This window comes from Poecile atricapillus, chromosome Z (genome assembly GCF_030490865.1).
Source record: "Poecile atricapillus isolate bPoeAtr1 chromosome Z, bPoeAtr1.hap1, whole genome shotgun sequence".
In the NCBI taxonomy this organism is placed as follows: domain Eukaryota; kingdom Metazoa; phylum Chordata; class Aves; order Passeriformes; family Paridae; genus Poecile; species Poecile atricapillus.
In genome coordinates this window covers 117971617-117992919 of record NC_081289.1, presented here as the reverse complement: position 1 = coordinate 117992919, position 21303 = coordinate 117971617, and the positions used below count along the sequence as shown (strand labels likewise).

General features: G+C 37.9%; 2 protein-coding genes across 2 annotated transcripts in view; one reads left to right on the top strand and one right to left on the bottom strand.

Moving 5' to 3' along the window:
• The window catches only part of PLGRKT (plasminogen receptor with a C-terminal lysine), a 28336-nt gene extending 22579 nt beyond the window's left edge, over positions 1 to 5757 (bottom strand). Inside the window, exon 1 of the mRNA XM_058827847.1 lies at positions 5616 to 5757. Within this exon, the coding sequence (XP_058683830.1) occupies positions 5616 to 5684 (69 nt within the window). The 5' untranslated portion in view covers positions 5685 to 5757. The remainder of the gene's footprint in view (positions 1 to 5615) is intronic.
• Positions 5758 to 9160: 3403 nt separating this feature from the next.
• Positions 9161 to 21303, top strand: part of CD274 (CD274 molecule) — a 34623-nt gene continuing 22480 nt past the window's right edge. Inside the window, exons 1-11 of the mRNA XM_058826588.1 lie at positions 9161 to 9281; positions 10020 to 10091; positions 11131 to 11236; positions 11498 to 11565; positions 12310 to 12355; positions 14476 to 14544; positions 15209 to 15559; positions 16747 to 17028; positions 18241 to 18351; positions 19926 to 19976; positions 20899 to 20964. Coding sequence (XP_058682571.1) covers positions 14490 to 14544; positions 15209 to 15559; positions 16747 to 17028; positions 18241 to 18351; positions 19926 to 19976; positions 20899 to 20964 — 916 coding nt within the window. The 5' untranslated portion in view covers positions 9161 to 9281; positions 10020 to 10091; positions 11131 to 11236; ... (1 more) ...; positions 12310 to 12355; positions 14476 to 14489. The remainder of the gene's footprint in view (positions 9282 to 10019; positions 10092 to 11130; positions 11237 to 11497; positions 11566 to 12309; positions 12356 to 14475; positions 14545 to 15208; positions 15560 to 16746; positions 17029 to 18240; positions 18352 to 19925; positions 19977 to 20898; positions 20965 to 21303) is intronic.

Here is a 21303-nt window from a genome sequence, read left to right as displayed (position 1 = left end):
TCAGCTAGGACTTAAATGTTTTAGTTGTATGGACTAGAAACCACTGCTTACTATGCAGTATTGTTCCTATACACATCAAGGTATCTTCATGTCATTTAACTTTTACAATACTGTGGAAAAATAACCAAAAACCCTGTTATTAAAACAAAATCTCAGCTTCCTCCTCTGTAGGGTTACCTTTCAAGTAGTGCAAACATGCTATATACAGGAAAACTGGGATATGAATCAATTTCCCATGTAGAGTTTCCTCAGGAAAGAAAGAAAAAGCAAATTTTCAGAGCCAAAAGCAGTGTTACCTCTTGTCATGGTTTTAAAGCAGTAACTAAATAATTACCAGAAAATTTACTTATTTTTTGCTGTGAGATATGGACTAGAACAAGAGAAAAAGAGGCTTAAAACTTAAAAGGAACAAAGAAAGTTTATTAACAAAAACTACAATAAGAAACCAGAATAAAACTTCCAGAAACTCTTTTTCCCCCCAACTACCTAACCATTCCCTTGTTCACATGACAACATAGAGACAAAAAAAACTTTGGTGGTTAAAACAGTCTCAATTTTGAAATAGTCTTTTCATCAGTCTTTGTAGAGAAAAAGAAGCCTTCTTCTGCTAATTTATGGAGTTTTTCACAAGAAAACCATTTTCGTCATGGCTTTCTATTTTTCTGATGCCAGCCGCCCGGAAATTCTGCCATCAGTTCTCTCCTCCCATTTCACATCACTCTGAGGTGTGTATGGGTCAATGAGTTTAGGGATGTCATTTTTAAGGATGAGTTATTCAAAAGCAAAAGTTCTCTTCATCTGTTTTTGTGAGCATCTCTGGAAACAGAAGTTTTCTCTTTGCCTCTTAAAGGCCACAAATATTCAACTATTACTTCTCTTTTTCTGTTCCAGCATCTCATAGGATCACAACTACTTCACTATTTGCTTAAAATTCACACTTTGAAACACTCTATTCCCCCCAAAATACTCTGTCATGAATTAAAGGAGTTTTTTCAGAACACTACTGTCCATCTCCATAGCTTTAAAAGAAAAATACTTCAGCTTGTTAAACCATTTCCTTATTTCTCTCCCCCCTCTCAAGCTCAATTCCTTTCTCCACTGTCTTTGATAGTTTATGGTGTCTCCTTACATGTTGATCACTCCCTCTCTCTCTTCCCCTCTCTCTCTGGAAAAAAAAGGATTAATCTGCAAGTTTCATCCAGGTAGTAAAAGAGTTAAAGTCTTGCTCAAGCTGCAGATGTTCATGGTGTCAGGTTTCAGCTGAGTGGCAGAAACTGCAACCAAGCCAGGCCGGCTGGCTCCGCTTTTCTCCCCCCACGGCCTTGTCCGGCCTGGTCAGGGGGAGGAGGCCGAGATAGAGCCTTGTTACCTCTTCAGAAGCTGGAAACCAAAGAGAGCAAGAAATTCCTGGGCTTACATCTTCAGGTGATGTTCACAGGTTGATATGACTTTACAGTGATCAAAACCACTGTCAGTTCTCAGAAATGACCAATAATTGGCCAGGAGAAAAAGCTCCCATCAGCTTACAGCAGTTTCAACTTCCCTAGCTCCCAAAGCTAATATTAAAGGTGCAGAACTTAATACATAACATAAACAAGGCGACTGGGGATACCAGTATCATAAAGTCACCCCAGGACACCTCTATAAAAATAACAGCAGGATATTACTTAAATCCTAACTGGTGGAGTGTCGTGTCAGGGGAGGGTATGGCATAATACTGACTTGGTGGAGTTCTGTTCAAAACTAAAGAAAGCATTTTTGATTCTGCTACATGTGTTAGAAAACCTGGCTAAAATTTGGCAGGAGAGCTTAGGTTTTTCTATGTCTGCAGCCTAAATTAAAAGCCTTTTAAATTGTGTTTAGAATGTCTTTTACACATCACAGCAAAATACTACTCTGAGATGCAAAGTTAGCAAGCACTGCTTTATGCTAGAATTTATCTAGCATTCTACTATCCCAGAATCAAATTCATTAACAGTAAATTAAAATTTTCATCTGTATTTAATCTGTGACCTTCTACCATGATTTTGCTTCTTGTCACTCTAAGTAACACTACACAAGAGGATAGAAGGTTGTTTTAGCATTTTCTGTATTATTTGAAGACAATGTATTATGCACTAACCAAAGTTGTCTCATCACAATAAAGTCTTTAGGAAGCATCACAGTATGTGAAGTCAGGCAATTTCTTATTAAAAAAGCAACCTGTCAGGGTTCTTGGCACCTGGTTCTAGACAGTAAGGTCACTGTTTAGAAAAACTAATATCTGAAGTGTTCTAATTCATACTGAGGAAAGCATAATGGGCCACAAACATTTCTACATTCCTACTTGCCACTTTCAGATATGTATCTTTTTCCAGGCTGCCTTGTACATCTTAAAATGGCTTTCTTAGTAAATAGTTATTGCAATAACTTTCTTAAGGTATACATTTGGGATGTTAAAAAAAAGGACAAGGAATAAAAGCCCCACTAGAACAGAAAGTACAGAACATAGCACTTTGACTAAAGAAATACATGAAATTCCTGCATTTAATTAAGAGGACACACAGAGTTCATAAAATAAAAGGAAATCTGCTATAACTGCTCTGTGGCCTGGAGCAGAGACCTCCTCTAAGCCATTCAGCCTCACTAAAAGCACTTTGCAAGGCTATATACTAATCTTGAGCCGTAGATCTGATATATTAAAGTGTTTGAAAATAATTTTGCAAACTACACTTTAAGGAGAAGGCTCATGATAAAAATGAAGCCTCAACAAACTTCCACCAAAAACAGTCTCCACTTGACACAGACTGGTATTTCATTCTGGAGCCACACAAAGACAATACAAACAACTGGCAAGTCCTTCAACATCAAGGCAAACAATTGAGTTTTATTATTCTTCCAAAAACCATTAAGATACAGTTTGCAAGGTCACAATCCCTTCTTTTCAGAGTTATCCCAAGAAATGTATAAAGAAAAAAACCATGCATAATGTGTTTTCATATTGTCTTATTCTCAAGTAGTCAAGCTGGTTTGGCTGTCCAGTACATATCAGAATGACTCTAAAACTGAGCTTTAGCATGCACCAAGGTTTGGGATTTGGACGGGTCTTGTCCAACTTCTGTCATGTTATTGCCTTATTTTTGCAACAATCTCTTTCCAGCCTACAATCTTCCACATGAAATAAGTCAATCGCTAAACAGCTTTGTATCTTCTCTCTTTTCAGAAGAGAGCATACACCTATTTGGTTTTGGTTTTTTTTGCTTAAAAAAACATGTTCTGTCACAGAAATTGATAGCACAAAAATCTTGTTATGGAGAACCTTTACAATACCTACTGTGTTTCATTCCAGGTCTACCCAAAGAGTAACTAGTTCATTTCTGTGCACTGTCACACCATCATTGCTAGTAGGGAAGGCATTCTAAGTGAAATTATTTTGATGACTTCTTGATCCACATCAATTGGCTTGGAGTGAAATTTGTACCCTATTCCTTTAATATCTTAGTCATGGGACACTTTAAGATTCAGAAGCTATGAAAACCTCCACGAAGTTTTGATCCTACATGCTGATTTGGGGTCAATTTACACTTAAAACAAATCAGTATTTTTTAGTATCTCATAGTAAGTACAGAATATTGGTTCAAGTGTAAGCTTCTATTTTATTAATAAATAGGATGGTTTTCAGAGAAAGATGGGTGAACTGATGGCATCCAAGTCCCAGTATTTCAACATAAGAATATATAAATGCTTTAAATTAAGCTGTTTCATTCTGGTCCTAGCATGACCTAACTCCTCCAAGTATTTCTAGTTATGATTTCTGTCTAAAGCAAATAAATCAGGCTATACCATTTTTTTACAAATAGCCTGAAAGTCTAGCAGTAAACTCCACATCACAGGTTTTAGTCACATATGGAAAAGACAAATGGCAGTCTTTCCTCTACCCTACATTCTCCTCAAGCTTGAAGAAGGGCTACATTCTCCCATCCCCTAATGACATTAAAGTTAGTTCTACCCCTGCCCCACTGAATCTTTTACACCTGATTCAACTGTACACTTATTGCATTTTCAAAAGGTGGAGGTTTTCTAATATAGCAGGTATGTCTGTAAACACAGTAGAAATAAGATGCAATCAGGTGTTTGTAAAATCAGTGCTAGAAAGAAATGTACTATTCTGACCATAACTAGTGTCAAAAAGAAGAAATGCAATGCAGGGGAAGATCCTGAAGAACAACTTGCAAAAATGTTATGTGTAATTTTGAAAGAGTATTTGTGTAACTGCCCTCAAAGTTTGTTTTTTTATAAATGCCTGAGCATTTGATGTAGAACTAGCCAAGGCAAAGACTGGCATTTGAAGTCTGCAGCTACCTAGAAATGTTAGCTGGAATTCGAGCTCTTTCCTCAACTCTGCCCAACAGAGAAGAAAGCTTCCACTTGAATTTCCCTATCAATCTATCAAACTGAAAACCTTCCTGTTATTTGGATTTCCAAAACCTTGGGGATGGGAGGAACACCTCTGTGCAGGAAAAAAAAAAAAAAAAAAAAAAAAAAATTGTACACAAAACTTGTGGTTGCATCTAAGAAACATGTAACACAGCACAGACAGAAAAATGTCCAAAAGCCATGCAAAATTTTGCTTTTCTTTGAATATTTATGAGTTATCCACTGTTTTATTATATCATCTTTCCTTATGCTATGTTTCTTCTTCTTAGACACATTTCAAAGGTCACCTTCAGAGTGTAGTTTACTTGGTGATCTTACAAAACCTACGATCTACACACTGCTTTGTACACTAGAATATGCCATCTACTGGCAATTTAGTAAATTGGAAGTCCATCCATCACTAAACATTCTAAAAATTTAACCTATGTTCAATTTCATTGCAAAACTAAAGAAACAAACTCCAGCTAAATCCTTCAGATTTCATTCCAGCACCTAGTATATAAATATTATAAGTAAGTTACAAGATACTTAACAACAAATCAGACAGCTAGTGCTATACTGTCGGTCTGCTCAGCACAACTTTCTGAACCTTAATCAAACTGTTTTCTTTTTTCCTCTGCTGCCGTTTTCTTATTTTATGAGAGGGAATAAAACATCCCCATGCCCTAGTCTGAGGTTTCTAGAACAATGAATAGCTATAGTTGTCTGACTGAATTTAAAGAAAGGATTGTTTGAAAGATTTTTTTTTATAGTAGATGAGTTGAAACATTTAACTTACGTATTTTAAGAGTATAAGATCCATGTTTCAGCAGCTCCATTATAGGTGATTTGCTTTAATATATGCATGTTTCTTAACACTGCAGAGTTACAGTGTAGTAACACAGCCCAACTTGAGCATAAATGTACTTTCCAAAGTAGATTTCCAAAACTGTTTTTAGGGTCTGGCTACTTTAATGACAGTTTCCACTTTTACAATTTATTAAGGCAGACTGTTGAGGATGTCCTTTGAAACAGAGACCTGGTGCTTTACACACCTGAACCTGCAGCACATGGGAAGTGGCGGAGCGCGCAAACGGAGCACCTTTAACCCTGGCAAGAGAGCAAAGCTCAGCAGTCGAAGCTGCCAGCCCAGCCTCGGGCCCGGGCGGGCAGCGAGCCCTGGGAGCGCTTCCCCGCACCGCCGCCAGCCTCTCCATTACCTGGAGCCGCATAAACTCCTGCTGACCTTTCAGGCTGTCGTTCATGGCCTTGGAGAGGACGAACCCCATCGCCCCTGCAGCGCAGCAGACACGAGACGGGGGACACCGGCGAGCCGGGAGAACCGGGTGGAGCGGTGAGGAGAGCCGCCCCCGGGAGGAGCATGTCCTGCGTCCCGCCCCCTCTTCACTCTTCCCCTTCGGCCGTACAAACTGTCCCAAGAAGTTTGAAGAATCCCGTACGAATAGACAGACGGGCCCTGGTAGGCTCACCACTCGGGTGTGATGTATCTAGGCAGTACATGTAAATCAACAAGGAAAAGAATTAAAAATGCCTTTGTCGCTTAATGCTTCTTATCTTGCTCGGCCTGTCATAATGCGTCAGAATGTTTTCATGGCATCATCATCCATAATTACAGGCTGGCTTTGAAATCCAAAGAAGCTAAATTTTCATACATAAAAATATTGAGTCAGAAATTATGCTGTGCCAGTTGGCCTTTAAAAGAGTGATAAAAAAAAAAAAAAAAACAACCAACAAAAACAAGTGCTAGATTTACAGAATCACAGAATATTCTGAGTTGGAAGAAACTCACAAGGGTCAATTATGTCCAACTCTTAAGTGAATGGCCCATACAGGGATCAAACCTACAGCCCTGATTATATTAGCACCACGCTCTAATATCCAGAATTCTTTTAGCACTAAAGAGTACCTCAATCAGTTTTCCAGGTTTGTTTTTTGTTTGGTTTTTGTTTGTTTGTTTGTTTGTTTGTTTGTTTGTTGAGTCTGTGAAGATACACAGCACTTCAAACACCACCTCATAATTGCAAAAGCAATTTGACATCTTGTCTTACCACAAGAATTCATGTTTTTTTCAGAAACAGTCTGCTCCTTCAATCTGCTGACACTTTGACCTGAAAATGTTGTTTTTGCCAATACTTATTTTTTAATTCAGGAATTTTTCAAATAGTTTTGTTTAAAAAAACACTGAGAAGACAGCTGTCCTCCCATTTTTCCTCCCTCCCTTTTTTTTTTTTATTATTGGTAGAGCAAAAATGAGAGAAAAGTAAGAAAAAAATACTTAATTTTATGTTGTGAAAACTTGTTTAGCATTTTTACTTGGCGTAAAGAACTTGAAGTAAATAACTTCCTAGAATTTGAGCTATTTTAGCGATAATTTGAAAATATCTGTGACTTTTTCAAGTATTTAACAAGTATTTAATTTCTCCCCCGGATCTCTGATGCAGTATAGATCCAGGAGAGAAATTTCTTGGTATACTTCAGCTGCACGCAAGATGGCACTACTGCACTTGCAGCCACTGACAGGTATTTAACTAGAAAGAATTTAACAGAGTTTAACAGAGAGAATTGTGATTGATGGGTGTCCCACTGATAAATTAGTGAGAATATAATATTCTTTCAAAGCAGGCTACCAAAGATACATCCATCTTCAGCCACTGTGCCCCTTGCAACCAATCAAACCATTTTGGTCTGTCCAAATATTTTCTTGAGGAAAAAGGTGTTTCAGAGTGCACTAGACCTCTGTCCTGCAACTCTGGCAGACCTCTGTGCAAAGACCTGCTTTCAATGGAGAGCTTACCACGATGGAGCAGCAGATTTCAATAATACAGGAATAGATAAGGGAGAGGTGGAGGGGCAGAACTGTGACTTATTGCTAGGGAAACAGCACTGGTTTCTGAAGTAAGGATCTAGGATTTAAGAAGTAGCGTAGAGCATGAAGGCCAGTTTCCATAGGGCAGAAGAAGCTACTGTGATTCATGCCTGTGGAAGGGAGGCTGGTTAGAGCTACATCAGAGTGAAAACACAAACAGGAGCCCAGTCTGCAGCAGGGGCTGCAGCTCTTGCCTCTCTTTGTTGGTACCACTTGCAGCTCCAGGAATGTGCTGAATTATGTGATTTCACTGATATTTTCAGTATTCATGGCACCACACTGGGGGACATAGCCTCTCCTGTTCCAATTCCCATGTCAGGTCATGGTATGGAGACCACAGAAAAAAAATCAGACAGCATCATATATTGCATGGTGCTGTTAGATTGTCAGCATTTTTGAAGGCAGGCAGTGTTTCTCGACTCCAGAAAGCTACAGATATTGCTGCTATTACAAAAGACCCATGCACAGTTATAAAGATGTTTCATAGTAACACAAATCAGGCAGACGTTAGACAGGCAGTCATGTCTCCTTTGTTCTTGTCATATTTTTTAAACTAATTAAACTATAAGATGTATTTTCTCCACAAACAGCTGGTCTAAAAATAATTGAACCTTGGAAGTGTTGGAATTGTGATACTTAACAAAAAAACCCCTGAGTTAACTGAAAATGGAAATAGTTACAATTTATGCCAGTGCAGATATGTATTGGGTAATTATTTGTGGTTTTTTACATGATGAGGAAGAAAGATGAACATAAAACTAGAACCAGAAGAAATATTTGAAAGAAAGCATTTTCCTCTCATCTTTATACATAGTGCACTTGAATGCATCAGTTTGAATTTTACCAAAATTATTTGGATGTTAAACAATTTATTATTCTCTTCAATTATATAATCCAGATTGAGAAGGAAACATATACTAGAGATAGCCTGTAGAACTAGTATCTGGAAAGTAGATTATATCTGTATCAGTCTGCCTGATCGATTTCATTGAACTTGAAAAATTATCTACAAAATTAAATTCCAAAATCTATCAATCAAAGTAGTTTGAAAGAAAGACAGATCAATGTCCTGAATTTGTAGCATTTAGTAAGCCAATTTCCTTGTTTTACCATAGTATATTTACTTAAGTATAATATAAGTGTACTGACTGTAAACATAGATGATTGTCAGACATTTTAACCCCATAATAACTAATTATTTCACTTGTGACAATAACCTTTTTTTGTTTGTTTGTTTTTTTAGATTTTAGGAATGAATGTTCAGCAAAACAATCCAGATTTCTAATACTTCGCATTAATGAAGAAAGATGATTTCAACCTTGGAGATTTTTACCTACTTTTTTCTTTTATTATTTGACTTCTGAAAATAGGAATTGTGTGAAGAAAAGTCTTAACAACTACACAGAACTAGGTTAAACCTGTAGCTTTCACAGAGTATTTTTTGTTTGCTGTAGGGGAAGTCCCTATGTTATATGGTCTTCTTAGTTAACTTAAAGCATTTATCATAAAGTAGAAGCTTCCACTTCATTCTGGGAATGTTTTTGTAGTCATTTTTTGTTCTTACTGGAAAGAAACTTCACAGCTTGGTTTATGACTATTTTGTCTGGTTTTGTGACTGTTGTGTAACTCACGTACACCACACAGCTGCGTAAGTAAATTTGCCATTTACAAATGTCATGTTTATTGCTAAACTATTTGAAGCTTCTTAAAATATGAGCTTCCTCTGTTACTCCTCTGTGCTTGTGGAGATGGGTCTCTGTAGGGCTGATATCTCCTGGGAAGGGCCTGGAAGCAGCAGGGATAGCAGTCATTGTCTCTCTGGAGGTGTGTGTGATGGGTGTGCAGAGGAGTTTTTAATTGCATAACCTAATATCTGTAGCCTTCCTTCAGAGGGACTCATGTCATATGATTTTGGAAGATTTGAACATGATTAAACTGATTGTTGTTCAACATCTCCATATCAATGTGCTGTATAAACAGAAAACCCAATGGCTTCCAGGTAGGAATTTCTGTGGTTTCTCAGCCACCTGATGGCTTATGGCCCACAAAACCATTACATACTGCAGGTGGCAGTACCTGATACTTAGGGCATAGAGAGCATAGAGGTTTGGCTGTCCTTCCTCTCCTCCAGTACACATCTCTGAGACGTGTATACTATCATGCATCACAATTTTGTATTTAATTTATATTTCACCCTGTAAATATACTCATTAGTAAGCCATTCTCTCAATGGTTCCTTGGTTCTTTGGTAATATCCTGAGTAACATTCTTATTTCAGGGTTGCTTTTTTGCGAAAAAGTTATGGCTGAGAGCTTGTTAGGGTTATGTTTCATAAGAAACATTATTGCAGCAAAGAAACTATACACAGCATTGTATTTCCAGATTGTATTATCACATAATTAAATTGGGGGTTCGTCTCCCAGAATGCTCCTTTAGTGGAAGGAAACAGATCTGTTTAAATAAATTGCTTCTTTGTCTCTGGAGAAGCAGGACATAGCTCCTGGAACTCACGGATGTCCTGGATACTGAATACTCACAGTATCCTGAATACTGTGTCAATTTCCTTTGACACGAGCCATCCTCCCCATGAGTACGTGTCAAACATTTAAGCTACCCGTTTAGCAAGTGAATAAAGTGATCTCACCATGTTAAAAACGAAAGGATAAGGAAAGGTAAGGGAAGCAGGATAGGGTAGGAGTGGTGGTACTGATGCCGCTTTTGGTTTTGTTTCCTACAGCTCTCGACTTTCAGGAACAGACAAGCTGCTTGGAGAACTCTCTGCTCCGCCACGGCTGAAGCGTTGGGAAAAGTAAGGTTTAGGAGCACGGCGCTGGGGGTTTTCGGGACGGGTTTCCGCGAAGGGCTGCGGCCGGGAGCAGTTCCCGGCATTGCCACAGCCGGCACACCAGCAGCCGGGGGCCGGGGCCGGGGGGTAACACACCTGTCCGACCGAAGCAGGGCTGAAGTGGAGCGGGAGATGCTGCGCTCCCCACAGCCTCGGCGGCCGCGGAGGGAGCCCCGGGTCGGGAGGAGCCGGACCGCAGCTCTGCGGGGCGCGGGGCTGCCGGCAGCCGGAGCCCCTCCCGGTGCTGCACCGATCTCATCCCGCCCCGAGGCGACCACCCGAGCCTGCCCGGCTGCGCCCTCCGTGAAGGCATTTGCTGTCCTTGGGAATGCCCGGTGACGGCAGCACTGAGATAGGTGTCTGGGAAGTTTGTTGCAAAACGGGTGGAAAAAACCCAAAACTCAAATCCCACCACCACAGTGTAGAATTCTGCAGTAAAATGTGTTTGTGTGCATGCCGATGTGTATTTTGTATATATATAGGAGTATGTGTGTATATACAACAAAATTAAGCAATAAGAACAAAAAGAGATTCAACAAAACGAACACCATCTGTCCTGGTCTTTTATTTGGTGGTAAACATTCACATGGAAAATGCAGCCATGTGACCTCGAGGTAAGCAATGAAAAAGCGACAACTAATTTCCTGGCATTGAAAGGTCACTACACTAGCAGCTTCTCTGATCCCACATAAATGGGTTTCAGTTTCTTTCTCTTACACCTTTTTTTTTTTTTTTTTTTTTTTTCCTTTACTGAGACAATATAATTTAGCCTATTTGTAAGAGTAGGAAAAAAAACCCAGTGTGGAAATTAACATTTATCTGTCTCACCTGCTGTGGATAGCCACCCCCTCAATCTCCTAAGGTAGTTGCAGGTTGTTACAACCCAAATGTTACATTCAGCTATTTTATATACCACCACAGTTTCCACATTCATCTCACACATCAAATAAAAACACTAACCTTAATCAGTTTTGTACATTATGTGGTTTTTCTTCCATGACAGATACTGTGAGCAAGCTGTCAAGTGGAAAGAAGAAAACACTGAAAATTTTCACAGTGGTCATTTCACAGTATTTTAACTCTTCTCAGAATTTCAACCCTTTTCTGAGGTATGTGAAGACAACTAAAAAGAATGAATTTGCATTGAAACATATGTTTAGAGTTGTATTTTGTGCTGTTGACTTGGTTCTCCCACTACAGTGTACAAGTTAATGTGAGTACATCGTTTTGCTTCTAACACTTGAGGAGGGGGAGGGGAGAGGTTCTGTATTCTTAAATGAATTCTAGAAACAAGAAAATTAAAAAGACAGTGCTCTTTATTTTTTGCCAATGTAGTCCATAGGATTAAGAACTCTTCTTTCACTCCACAGTGGCAAGGCAAGGGGCTTTCATTGTGTCCAAATCTTGGGAAGAGAGTGTCTGTCTCTACAAGAGGAGGGTAGGAAATGCTTTTCCTATTATTCCTACATTATTCCTATTCCTATGACCTTTACAGAAATGAGAATGTTGTGTAGAAAGTTCTAGTTGTTAGCAGCTGTTTGGCACTTCTTGAGATTAATTACCTAGGGACCCTGACTTTGTGGATAGTCACTTGGAATTGTTGTTCCAAGGACTGGTACTCAGACACGGCTTTGACTGGATTACATGTTTCTTAAAATGCCTATGTCGATTTATGTTCTAATTTTTTCAACATTTATGTCTTTGGTTACAGTGAGCCACAGCTAGCAATACAGAATTTTCCCTGCTGGGGAACTTTCCAATAGTGGGGAAGTTTCCTGAAGAAGTAGGTGTAGTTACATCAACATTTAAGCTGTCACATGAAGTCTTTTGACAAATAGTTCTGGTTTTCCTGTCTTTTTTATTTGATTGTGGCAGAAACATGCAGCAGCAGTACTGAGGAGCAACTTGCAGAGTGAATATATTTTGCTTTTAAAAAACTATTTGCCACAGATGTTGGAAGCTAGCAGGAGGACAAAAAGGGCACTGTGGTAGGTTCTATAAGAAAAACAGCAAGCAGATAACTTTTGTAAAGGGCTTTGATTGACATCAAGGTCTCAAACTGATCCAAAGGATCCTTCTGCTCAGGGTGAAACAGAAGGTTCTATAATGGTCATTGCTGTGGTTTTCTTTTTGCATGCGCACCTGGATTTGACCTGGACCTACATTTTTTTCCCTCTGAAAGTGAAAAATTTAATACAGCAGCAAACTCTCTCAGTCTTGAAGAAATTGTAAGTAATAGTCATACTTCTTTTTGTACTGTAAAGCTTGTTTTCTTCTACAGTGGGAGAAAGCATGCTGACAAATCTCAACAATTGCAGGACAAACATGGGTCTTTGGACTATAAAAGCTAACTTGTCATCTGTCTTCCAGGAGTTAATCAGAACATCTCTCTTGGAGATAATGCCAAAATTCAGTTTTATTGTCAAAAAGTTAGATAGGGGTTGCAGGCAGGAGTGTGGGTATCTTTCAGTATCCTGACTGTAGTGCACATACTGTTTGTTTCAGGTAGTGTACTAGTTCAGGCAGTGTGCTTAGCACTGAGCAGTCTATAGTCTCTACTTAAAAAAAAAAAGGTGTTTTGAGTCAGAGTGTACTTCAGCTCTGGTCATTCTGACATGGGTAGTGCACAATACCCACTCAGTGGCAGGCTTGTCCCCAGAATAAGGGTGATTTTTTTTTTTTTTTTTTTTTTTTGTTATTATGGCACATTTGTGAGGTTGGTGTATCTCTATATTGTTTGAGAAGCTTTACTTTGGAGCTTGGTTGATGGTTTGGAGTGCTTGTTACTCAAGCAGAGGAATCATGATGGAGGCATTCCAAAGCGTACATGTTCAGAGAAGCTCTTGGGGACCCACAGGATTGGGCTGAAATTTTCTAGTGCTTTCAAGCACATCACTTGTGGCTAAGGAATAAGTCTGGTACCTAATCACTTTATGAAGCCTATCATAAATTAAATGAGGATTTATCAATTAATCATTTCTTGCACCCTAAGAATCTTCTTTATATTTTTCCTTCAGCTGTTTTCAGACCATGCTTACATTGTCAACTCAGCTCTATATACATTGCCTGCTGCAAATCAGCTATTGAAATCAGGCAGCTACAATATGAGGAAAAGAAGTAGCTTGAATCAAACAGTTACAAGGAGTCTAGTTCCCTTAAGCCGCAGCAAAGTAAGGGCACATGTGTCTTATGAATTCAGGACAATATTGTTTTCTCACTATCATCTTAAAATTGACAATCAGAGAAAGAAGGATGAAACATCTTATAAAAATGGTGAAGAATGACAGTCAAGGTACAATTTCATCAGTTGGGAAGTGTCATGGGTATTACAGTTGTCTTATTTTTTATACAGATTCTGAAACTACCACTAGGAAACAGCTAAAGGCAATCCTTCCTTATTTTTGTGGATGTTTGGGTATCCAAAATTAGGACTTTATTTAGAAAAAAAAACCCTACCATTTTCTGTATTCATGAAAGAGATCCATTATGGTGTTTGAATTTTTCTTAACAGTAATTTGAAAAATGATGGCATTACTGGATATTACTATTGTTCTGACTTGAAACACAGATTTACCAAAAACAGTGGGTGTGTGAAGATTAAATGTATGAGTTGATATTAATAAGCACTTTAAAATGTTGTGCAGGACTATGAAACCTATGTCAGTAAAGAGAGGAAAAACTTCTGACAGAAAAGTGAAATGACTTGTGTATTCAGAGTTAAAGCAGCAGAAATTCAAGGCAATAGATTCTGCCTGTAGATTGACTGGCTTTGTCACTGTTTTACAAAGGCACTATTGTGTGAATAGTTAATAAATAGCTGTTATTGCATAAATACATGTTATGAAATGAACTACTGCATTAATTTTTTTCACAATATATGTAACTTTGTGAGCCTTCTGATATGTACTGTGGGACCACAGTAAAAAAGTAGGGTGTATTCACAGTATGTTAAAGTAAATCAAACAGGTGAGGAAGAACCAAGTTCTATTCCCTGCACTGAGTATAGAAAATTCTTCCATTCTCCCATTAGGAGCAACATTCCCCAGTACAGTTAGCAGAACAATCGGGTATTTGTGAGTACTTATTTACTAATCAACATATAATCATAAAACATTTATTTAGCCATAGGCAAGAAGGAACATTTAAAGCAAATAAGCATGGACCCACCCATGCAGGAGGAAAGGATGCCTGATTATCTACTGGGTACAGTTTCATCCTGTTTTTAAATAGGATGGAATTGAGTGTCTTCTGTCCAGTTCTTTGTGTGGACTGACTATAAAGTGTATTTGACAGTGCAAATCAGAAAATGAGTATGTATTTATACTTATCTACGATTTTATCATTTTAGGTTCAATCTACATCATGGGAAGGTCTTTGTTTTTGTATATATTTTTATTCTACTGGCATTTCCTAAATGGTAAGAAGTCAAGTTTCAAAAAGCAGTAGAATTGTTTTAGTATGTTTACTTTCAATATATAAGCACAGAAATGTTAATTTCTCCAGTTTTCCTTCAGCTGCTGCCATTTGAGGTTTTTTCCTTTGTGTTTTAAGTAAGAAGGTCTAAGCATGGTTTTACGTTAAGCTGGATGCATGTATATGAGGCCAGGTTAAAATCCCTGTCAGTGTTCCAGCAGAGACACCATTTCAAACAAGGTACCACTGGCATTACAAAAAAGGTTTTCTAGGCTCTATCAAACCTAGGAATTGTATAATCTTTAATATTTTGAGTAAAAACAATTGGCATTTATAGAAACAGAACATTCCCATTGGAGGCAGAAATGCGTGTTACCATGGCAGTGTTCTCAAACAGCTGAGGGGCTTTGAATATACAGTTTACTGGTTTTAGTACAGCATCACACTGTGTGTGTGCACAAAGCAGGTGTCTGCAGGTATAAGTGCCCGTTGTGTTTGCATACAGCGTAGGTCTTGTGTTTTGTCACACATACCAAAATGTTTAACTTTTCAGAACAGAGCAGATACTTTGGTCCTTAAAAATTTCCAATGGATATGGTAAGACACGATTTCAAAGATTTAGGCATATTATTGTAAAACTGAGTTTTCTTCCAAATTTTGTTTTTCAGCTTTATTCACTGTTGAAGCTCCCCGGTCACTCTGCACTGTGGAACGTGGGAACAATGTGACCATGGAATGCACATTTCCAGTGAATGGAAAATTAGATTTTAGAGATTTAAGTGTCAGTTGGGAAAAGAAAGATGAGTTGAAGCAGGTTTATGTACTTCACAAAGGAGAGGAAGACTTCAAAAATCAGCACAGTGACTTTAGGGGAAGAATAAAATTGTTGAAAGAGAATCTGAAGTTGGGACGGTCTCTCCTTCAGATCACTGATGTGAAGCTCAGAGATGCAGGCATTTACCGCTGTGTTATTTTCTATGGGGGAGCTGACTACAAGACAATCAATCTGAAAGTTGTGGGTGTGTGTGCTACTGTAACTTCTCTCTCTCTCTCTGCCTCCTTTGGGCTGAATTCTTTGTGGATATAACTTTTCTCTTGTCTCTCAGCCTCCTTTGGGCTGAATTCCTCTGGGATTCTCCCTCGTGGGGAGTCCCACTTATCTCAGTCCTTATTATTCGAAGAAAACTCCCGGGCTCATTAGATTCTGGTTTCTTGTGTTTATTGAAGGATCCTTACAAAACTTGGCAGGTCCATCCAGACTAGCTGCACAAGCTTAAATCGCCACAGCCTGCCTCATCTTGTGATGATACAAAATGGCCCTGAACCACGTGGTATTTTCACCTTTATACCAATTTTTACCCTATTAACTACAGACACGTGTATTGTTATTATATCTCAACATATACGTTTTCTATATCTACTCAAGTAATTAAAAGTGCGACTAACTCTAAACCAATCATTTTTTGTGTTTCTAAAACTGCAGAAGCATGGAGAAGAAGAAAGAAGGATTAAAAACTACACCCTTTTTCCTCCACCTTTAATCCACGTGTGAAACCCTCTTAAAAATCTATATTTTCACCTCAATGTCAAAAGAAACATTTTTCTACTTTCTATTTAATTTCTTACAAACTCTGGCTTGCTCAGGGGTATTTGGAAGCCTTTCTGTCAATATTATATATAATTGATGTATTTTTTAAAGAATTGTATAGACAGAGAAATGTCCTTGCATTTCTAGACTCCTACATGCTACTACCAGAGGTTCAATACTCTGATGCTCTTAAAAGATTTCAGAGGAGATCCTGAAGTAAGACATACCTGGATTAGCAGTTAAAAGAAACCTCATCAGAGACAGGAGATGTCTGATGGTGCTTGTGCAGCTATATAACTTGGCACTTCTGTTTGTGCACTGCTTGGCTGAATCTGTGTTCTGTCCTTTAAGCCCCCAAAGATGTGTAAGGAATGGGGCTGCAAAATCACGTAGACAGTACAAAGAGCATAAAACCTACTGAGCTTTCTAAACCACATCAAAGTTGTAATAAATCCTGTACCTTCAGTTACTGCCACAATAGTGTTACTTACTTTTCCTGTCAAAATCCAAGCTGAAACTTTACCCTGGGGGCTAGGAAAAAAGGTGTCTTGCCTTTAATACAGGCTGTTGTTCCAGTTTCCTGTAGGTGATGATTTTTTTTTTTCCCCAATTGTTTAGCTCCTTACAGAATTTTACACCAAGGAGTGGTGAGCACAGGACACAATGAATGGAAGTTGACATGTCAGTCAGAAGGATACCCAGAAGCTGAAGTGATATGGCAAAACAAAAACTATGAAGATTTGACTGATAAGGCAAACACAAGATTTGAAACTGGAAATGACCAGTTGTACCGTGTGACAAGCACCCTTACAATCAAAAGTGGAATTGATGAGATTTTTTACTGCATATTCTGGAATAAAGAGCTGCAAGAAAATACATCTGCCATTTTACACATAGCAGGTAACACTTCTAAATTTCATTTATGGTAATACACTTCAAGGTGCTAATGTAATTTCAATTTCCCAATTGAATCAGCTATGATTTGTTTCTCTTTCCTAATTTTGAAGAGGCTAGAAAGAAATAACTGTGTCATTAAGTTTTGTTATTAATTTATACTTTCACCATACTAACATGTTCATCTTGCATGTGTGGTCAGAATTTAAAGACAGGAATTGTGTGTGACCTGCATGTATGTGGAAATAGAATCTAAATTTTAAAAAAGTTCCATTATTTGGAAGACATGAAGCTCAGCACCTGGAAATTAAATCCTCACATATAAATTAAACAGATCTTCCAAGAATATTCTATTTTGTTGATGATTACTGTCACATAAACTTGAACAATATGGTCTTTTCCTGCCACTACAGCCTTTGCTTTGAGCATATTTAAAATTAACTTATTGTACAAAGATTTTTTTTTTTTTCTCATAAAGTCTGAATTGAAGGAAAACTCATACATGGACAAGACCAATACAATTCCTAATTAGACTTTGAACTGGGCAGCTCTTCTGCTGCTTTTGCTTTTGATTCTTCTTTTCTGCATTGTAGCCTGATATGTTTCCAGCCAGACTGGAGACCTGATCCAACTCAAAAATAGTATTTCTCTTTGTCAGACTGTTACTTAGGTAATTTCTCTGGTCCAGTTCACCACCTAGTTTTAAAAACACCTGTGTAGGTACACTTTTTGGATCTGACAAGACTTTGAAACAGGCAGGTTGGAGTGAGAAAGCCAAGTCATTCTTTCAACAGGCAAGTTTGATTTTAACAAGAAAAATATCAGGGATTCAAAGAGACCATTTACCCATTGCATTGAGAGGTTTACCAGATGAAAGGAACTCTCTGTCCTCTTTATCAATTAGCTTTTTCCTGTAATCCTGATGGGAAACTAAACCAGATGTAGCACTTTGACAAGCAGAATTCTGATGAGATCAAAGGCACTATTACATAGAATGCAAAGAACAAAGACATATATATAATGCTCTATCTCCCCCCTACCCTACGCTTTATTTGAAAAAAGTGTTGAGTGCACCATTACAACCTGACCTTAGACACAATCTATAATGTTATCATGTCTTAACTGCTCATAACAAAAATTATACTGTGAAAATGAAAGGCAAAGGGAGGATCTAAGGCAATTATGTAATGTCCTATCCCCCACTCATTTTTCTTGAAGATTCAACTGATGGCATTCTCCAGACTGAGAGCAGACGCTTTGTTGGAGCAGCTCTCATTGCTACTGTTTTTGTTGGATCAGGACTTCTATTTCTGCTCTGCATAATAAAAGGTATGCAAATTATTTGTTTTAGAGTATCTCAGTTATTATCAATCTGCTCTGTTAATTCATACTTGCTGAGTGGAATGAGACAATTTTTTACCACACTGTTTATTTCTCTTTTTTTGCTGGACCTAAGTAGATACTAGCAAGTTGACAGAGTGAAACAGGTTATCAGCCCCTCACAAACCACTTCCCCATGCATGTCTGTTAATCTTTTTATAGATAAGGATGTGTAGCAATAAGATTAGTGTCTAACCTATTCCAACATCAAAGCATTTTTTTTTTACCTACTGGAAATTGAAGATTCCTTTTCTGTATCCTCCCTTTTGTCTGGAGACCAGAATGCTGGTAGCAGACAGGATACTGGAGGTTTTTTAGTGGTTCTTTTTCTTCATTCTCTGAAAAATTTCACTGTAAGCACCTGATTTTTTAAGAGAATATTCTCACTCAGTCTTCACACCATTACATTAATTTCCTTACTAAGTTTTGAGCTTCCTCAGTTCACTTAATGAATTGATATTGGACGTTTTCAGCATCCCAGTATGTTGAAAAGCTGAAGAATTGGCAATAATTTGTTTTCACTTGCTAGCTAACAAGACAAAAACTTGGAGAAATAATTTTTAGGTTATCTGAGTATGAAAAGAATATAGTTACCACCCAAAATAAAGAAGAAAAAAAGTTTTAAACTTGTTACTTAAACTGAAGGAAGTACTATTAATTTATTTTCCTTTCATAGGTTGGGTGGGGGAGGGGGGTATGGCTGTGGAAATGTCCTGAGAAGTATTCACAAGCTTAATAGGCTTGAAGGTGATTCTAACAGGCTGCAGAAAGCCTGTAGATAACCCAGCAAGTATAAGAATATACTTGCCCTAAGAACACTATAGAAATAGGAGCAGAACTTGAAAGTGGAAGAAGGGACAGCAAAATCCTTGACTGCTCAAAAGAATCCCACTGGGGATTTCAGTGAAGGTCAGAAGTTTCTTAGGTTGCCTGACTAATATTTATTGTTTATATGTGTATACGTGATAATGTATATCACATTAGGTTTCATATCCATCTATATAAACACACATACAGGTGTGTGTGTGGTAAACTGCAAGTTGATTCCAAAGCTAAACTACTGGCAACAGGTTTTTGTCTTAAACTCTAAAATATCCTGGATTACCAGACAAGTGATTTTTTCAGAACAGAATCTTCTCAAAATGTGGGCATATTCCCCCTCATAAAGCACTGAGAATATGATCCTCTCTTTGTTCCCTGTTTTCTGATATCTTCAAATTCTGGATGAAAAGATGTAGTGGGAAACCATTTGAACAAATATTTTCCAGTGTTGTTAGTGTATAGTATCAATGGAGTTCAAGCTTAGAAACCAGAAAAGGAAAGGAAACCAACAGACTGGGTGCACTGAAGAATTTACTTTTAAGTTTTTGAAGAAATTTAGTGTTTTGAGAACAAAAGATTACACTATGTTAAGTGTGCCCCTCCCACAAATATTTTAAGCTTCTCATTAGATCTAAAGCAAGTATTTGGGGTGGTTTTTTTAATTAAAATTTTTAAACTAAATTTTGTCTTTTTTCTTTCAGCTAGAGCAAATATAGGCAACAGAACACCTGTGGCGAGTTTATCAACAGCAAGTATGTACATGTGACATAAACCTAGCAGAGTGTGATTCTTGTGGAAATAATTGCTTAAGAATTAACCTATGTACTGGTGACAACCAAATGGAGATTTAAATTCAATTTTGATTTTGCTTTCTACACTTCATTTATATAACAACTATAAATACAATAGAAGAGTGGCTTTTAATGACTGTGTCATCCTTTTGAAAAGAAAATATGAAAGAAAAGCATACTTGTTCCAGGAACTGATGCACTCCTGATATGCACAAGAAAAGGACAGATGTGTTTTGGAAAGTCTGCGATAGGATGGGACAGGCTCCCTGGAACATAATACCTCAGAATAGCATCACATCCTGATGTGCAGACTTTGTGCTGTAATTTGAACTTGGCACATTCCTTTGTTTTCTCCAGTATCATAGCACGCATTTGAGGGTCTCTGACACAACATTCATGACAGAGAGTTTGGCCCCACTGGGAGAAACACAGGGAAGCTTTAGTTTTTGAGTTGTGATATTGATGCTATTTATTATGAACAAAGTTCAGTGGAAGGCCAGTACCACCACGACAGGTGGTATTGACAGAAATGAAGAGACATAATATTTACAACAGAAGAGATTAAAATCCTTTTGCTGCCTCTAAGGATGGCTGCTGGTTGATACATTTTTAATTTGATGCATGGTTTTTTGGAGACCACCAAAAATAAAAATTGCCATGTAAAAATTAGTTCATGCCATTGGCATTTTTCCTATGAAAAACTCTCTTGAGAATACCTACCCAAACAGACATGGCATTTGGTGTTAATCTCATCTCTTGCTCTGCATTTAAGTCACTCTAGATCCTGAGTAGCCTGAGGTGGCAGTTTTAATACAGATTTATCACTATAGGAAAAGTTAAAACTATGCTCACTGCTGCTTGTATGTATGTCCTTTACTTATAGAGCTGTCAAAAGATAAGGATACACATGACTGCAGAGATGCTTCTTTTGAAGACAGCCAGCTGAAATGTAAGTATAAATGACAAAGGAAAAATTAGTAGCATATCCCCAGTCACTGGAGCATTGATTCAAGGCTGGTTTACTTAGCCTCTCGTTTCAACAGACAGAGCCTTCAAGAGAAATACAGCCTCCCATTCCATATCTTACAATTTCACCATCATAAATCATTGGGTACTGTTTGTTACATCAAATAATGAATCTAGTTTTTAAAATAGAAAGTAAAGATATACAGAGGAAAATGTGATGTGGAGATATATAACAACTCAAACCAGTCGTTTTTTCCAGCTTGCACTTTTGCTGTAGAAAGAGTTGTTCATGCACATCTGTAAGGGAGGTGATGGCAATGAG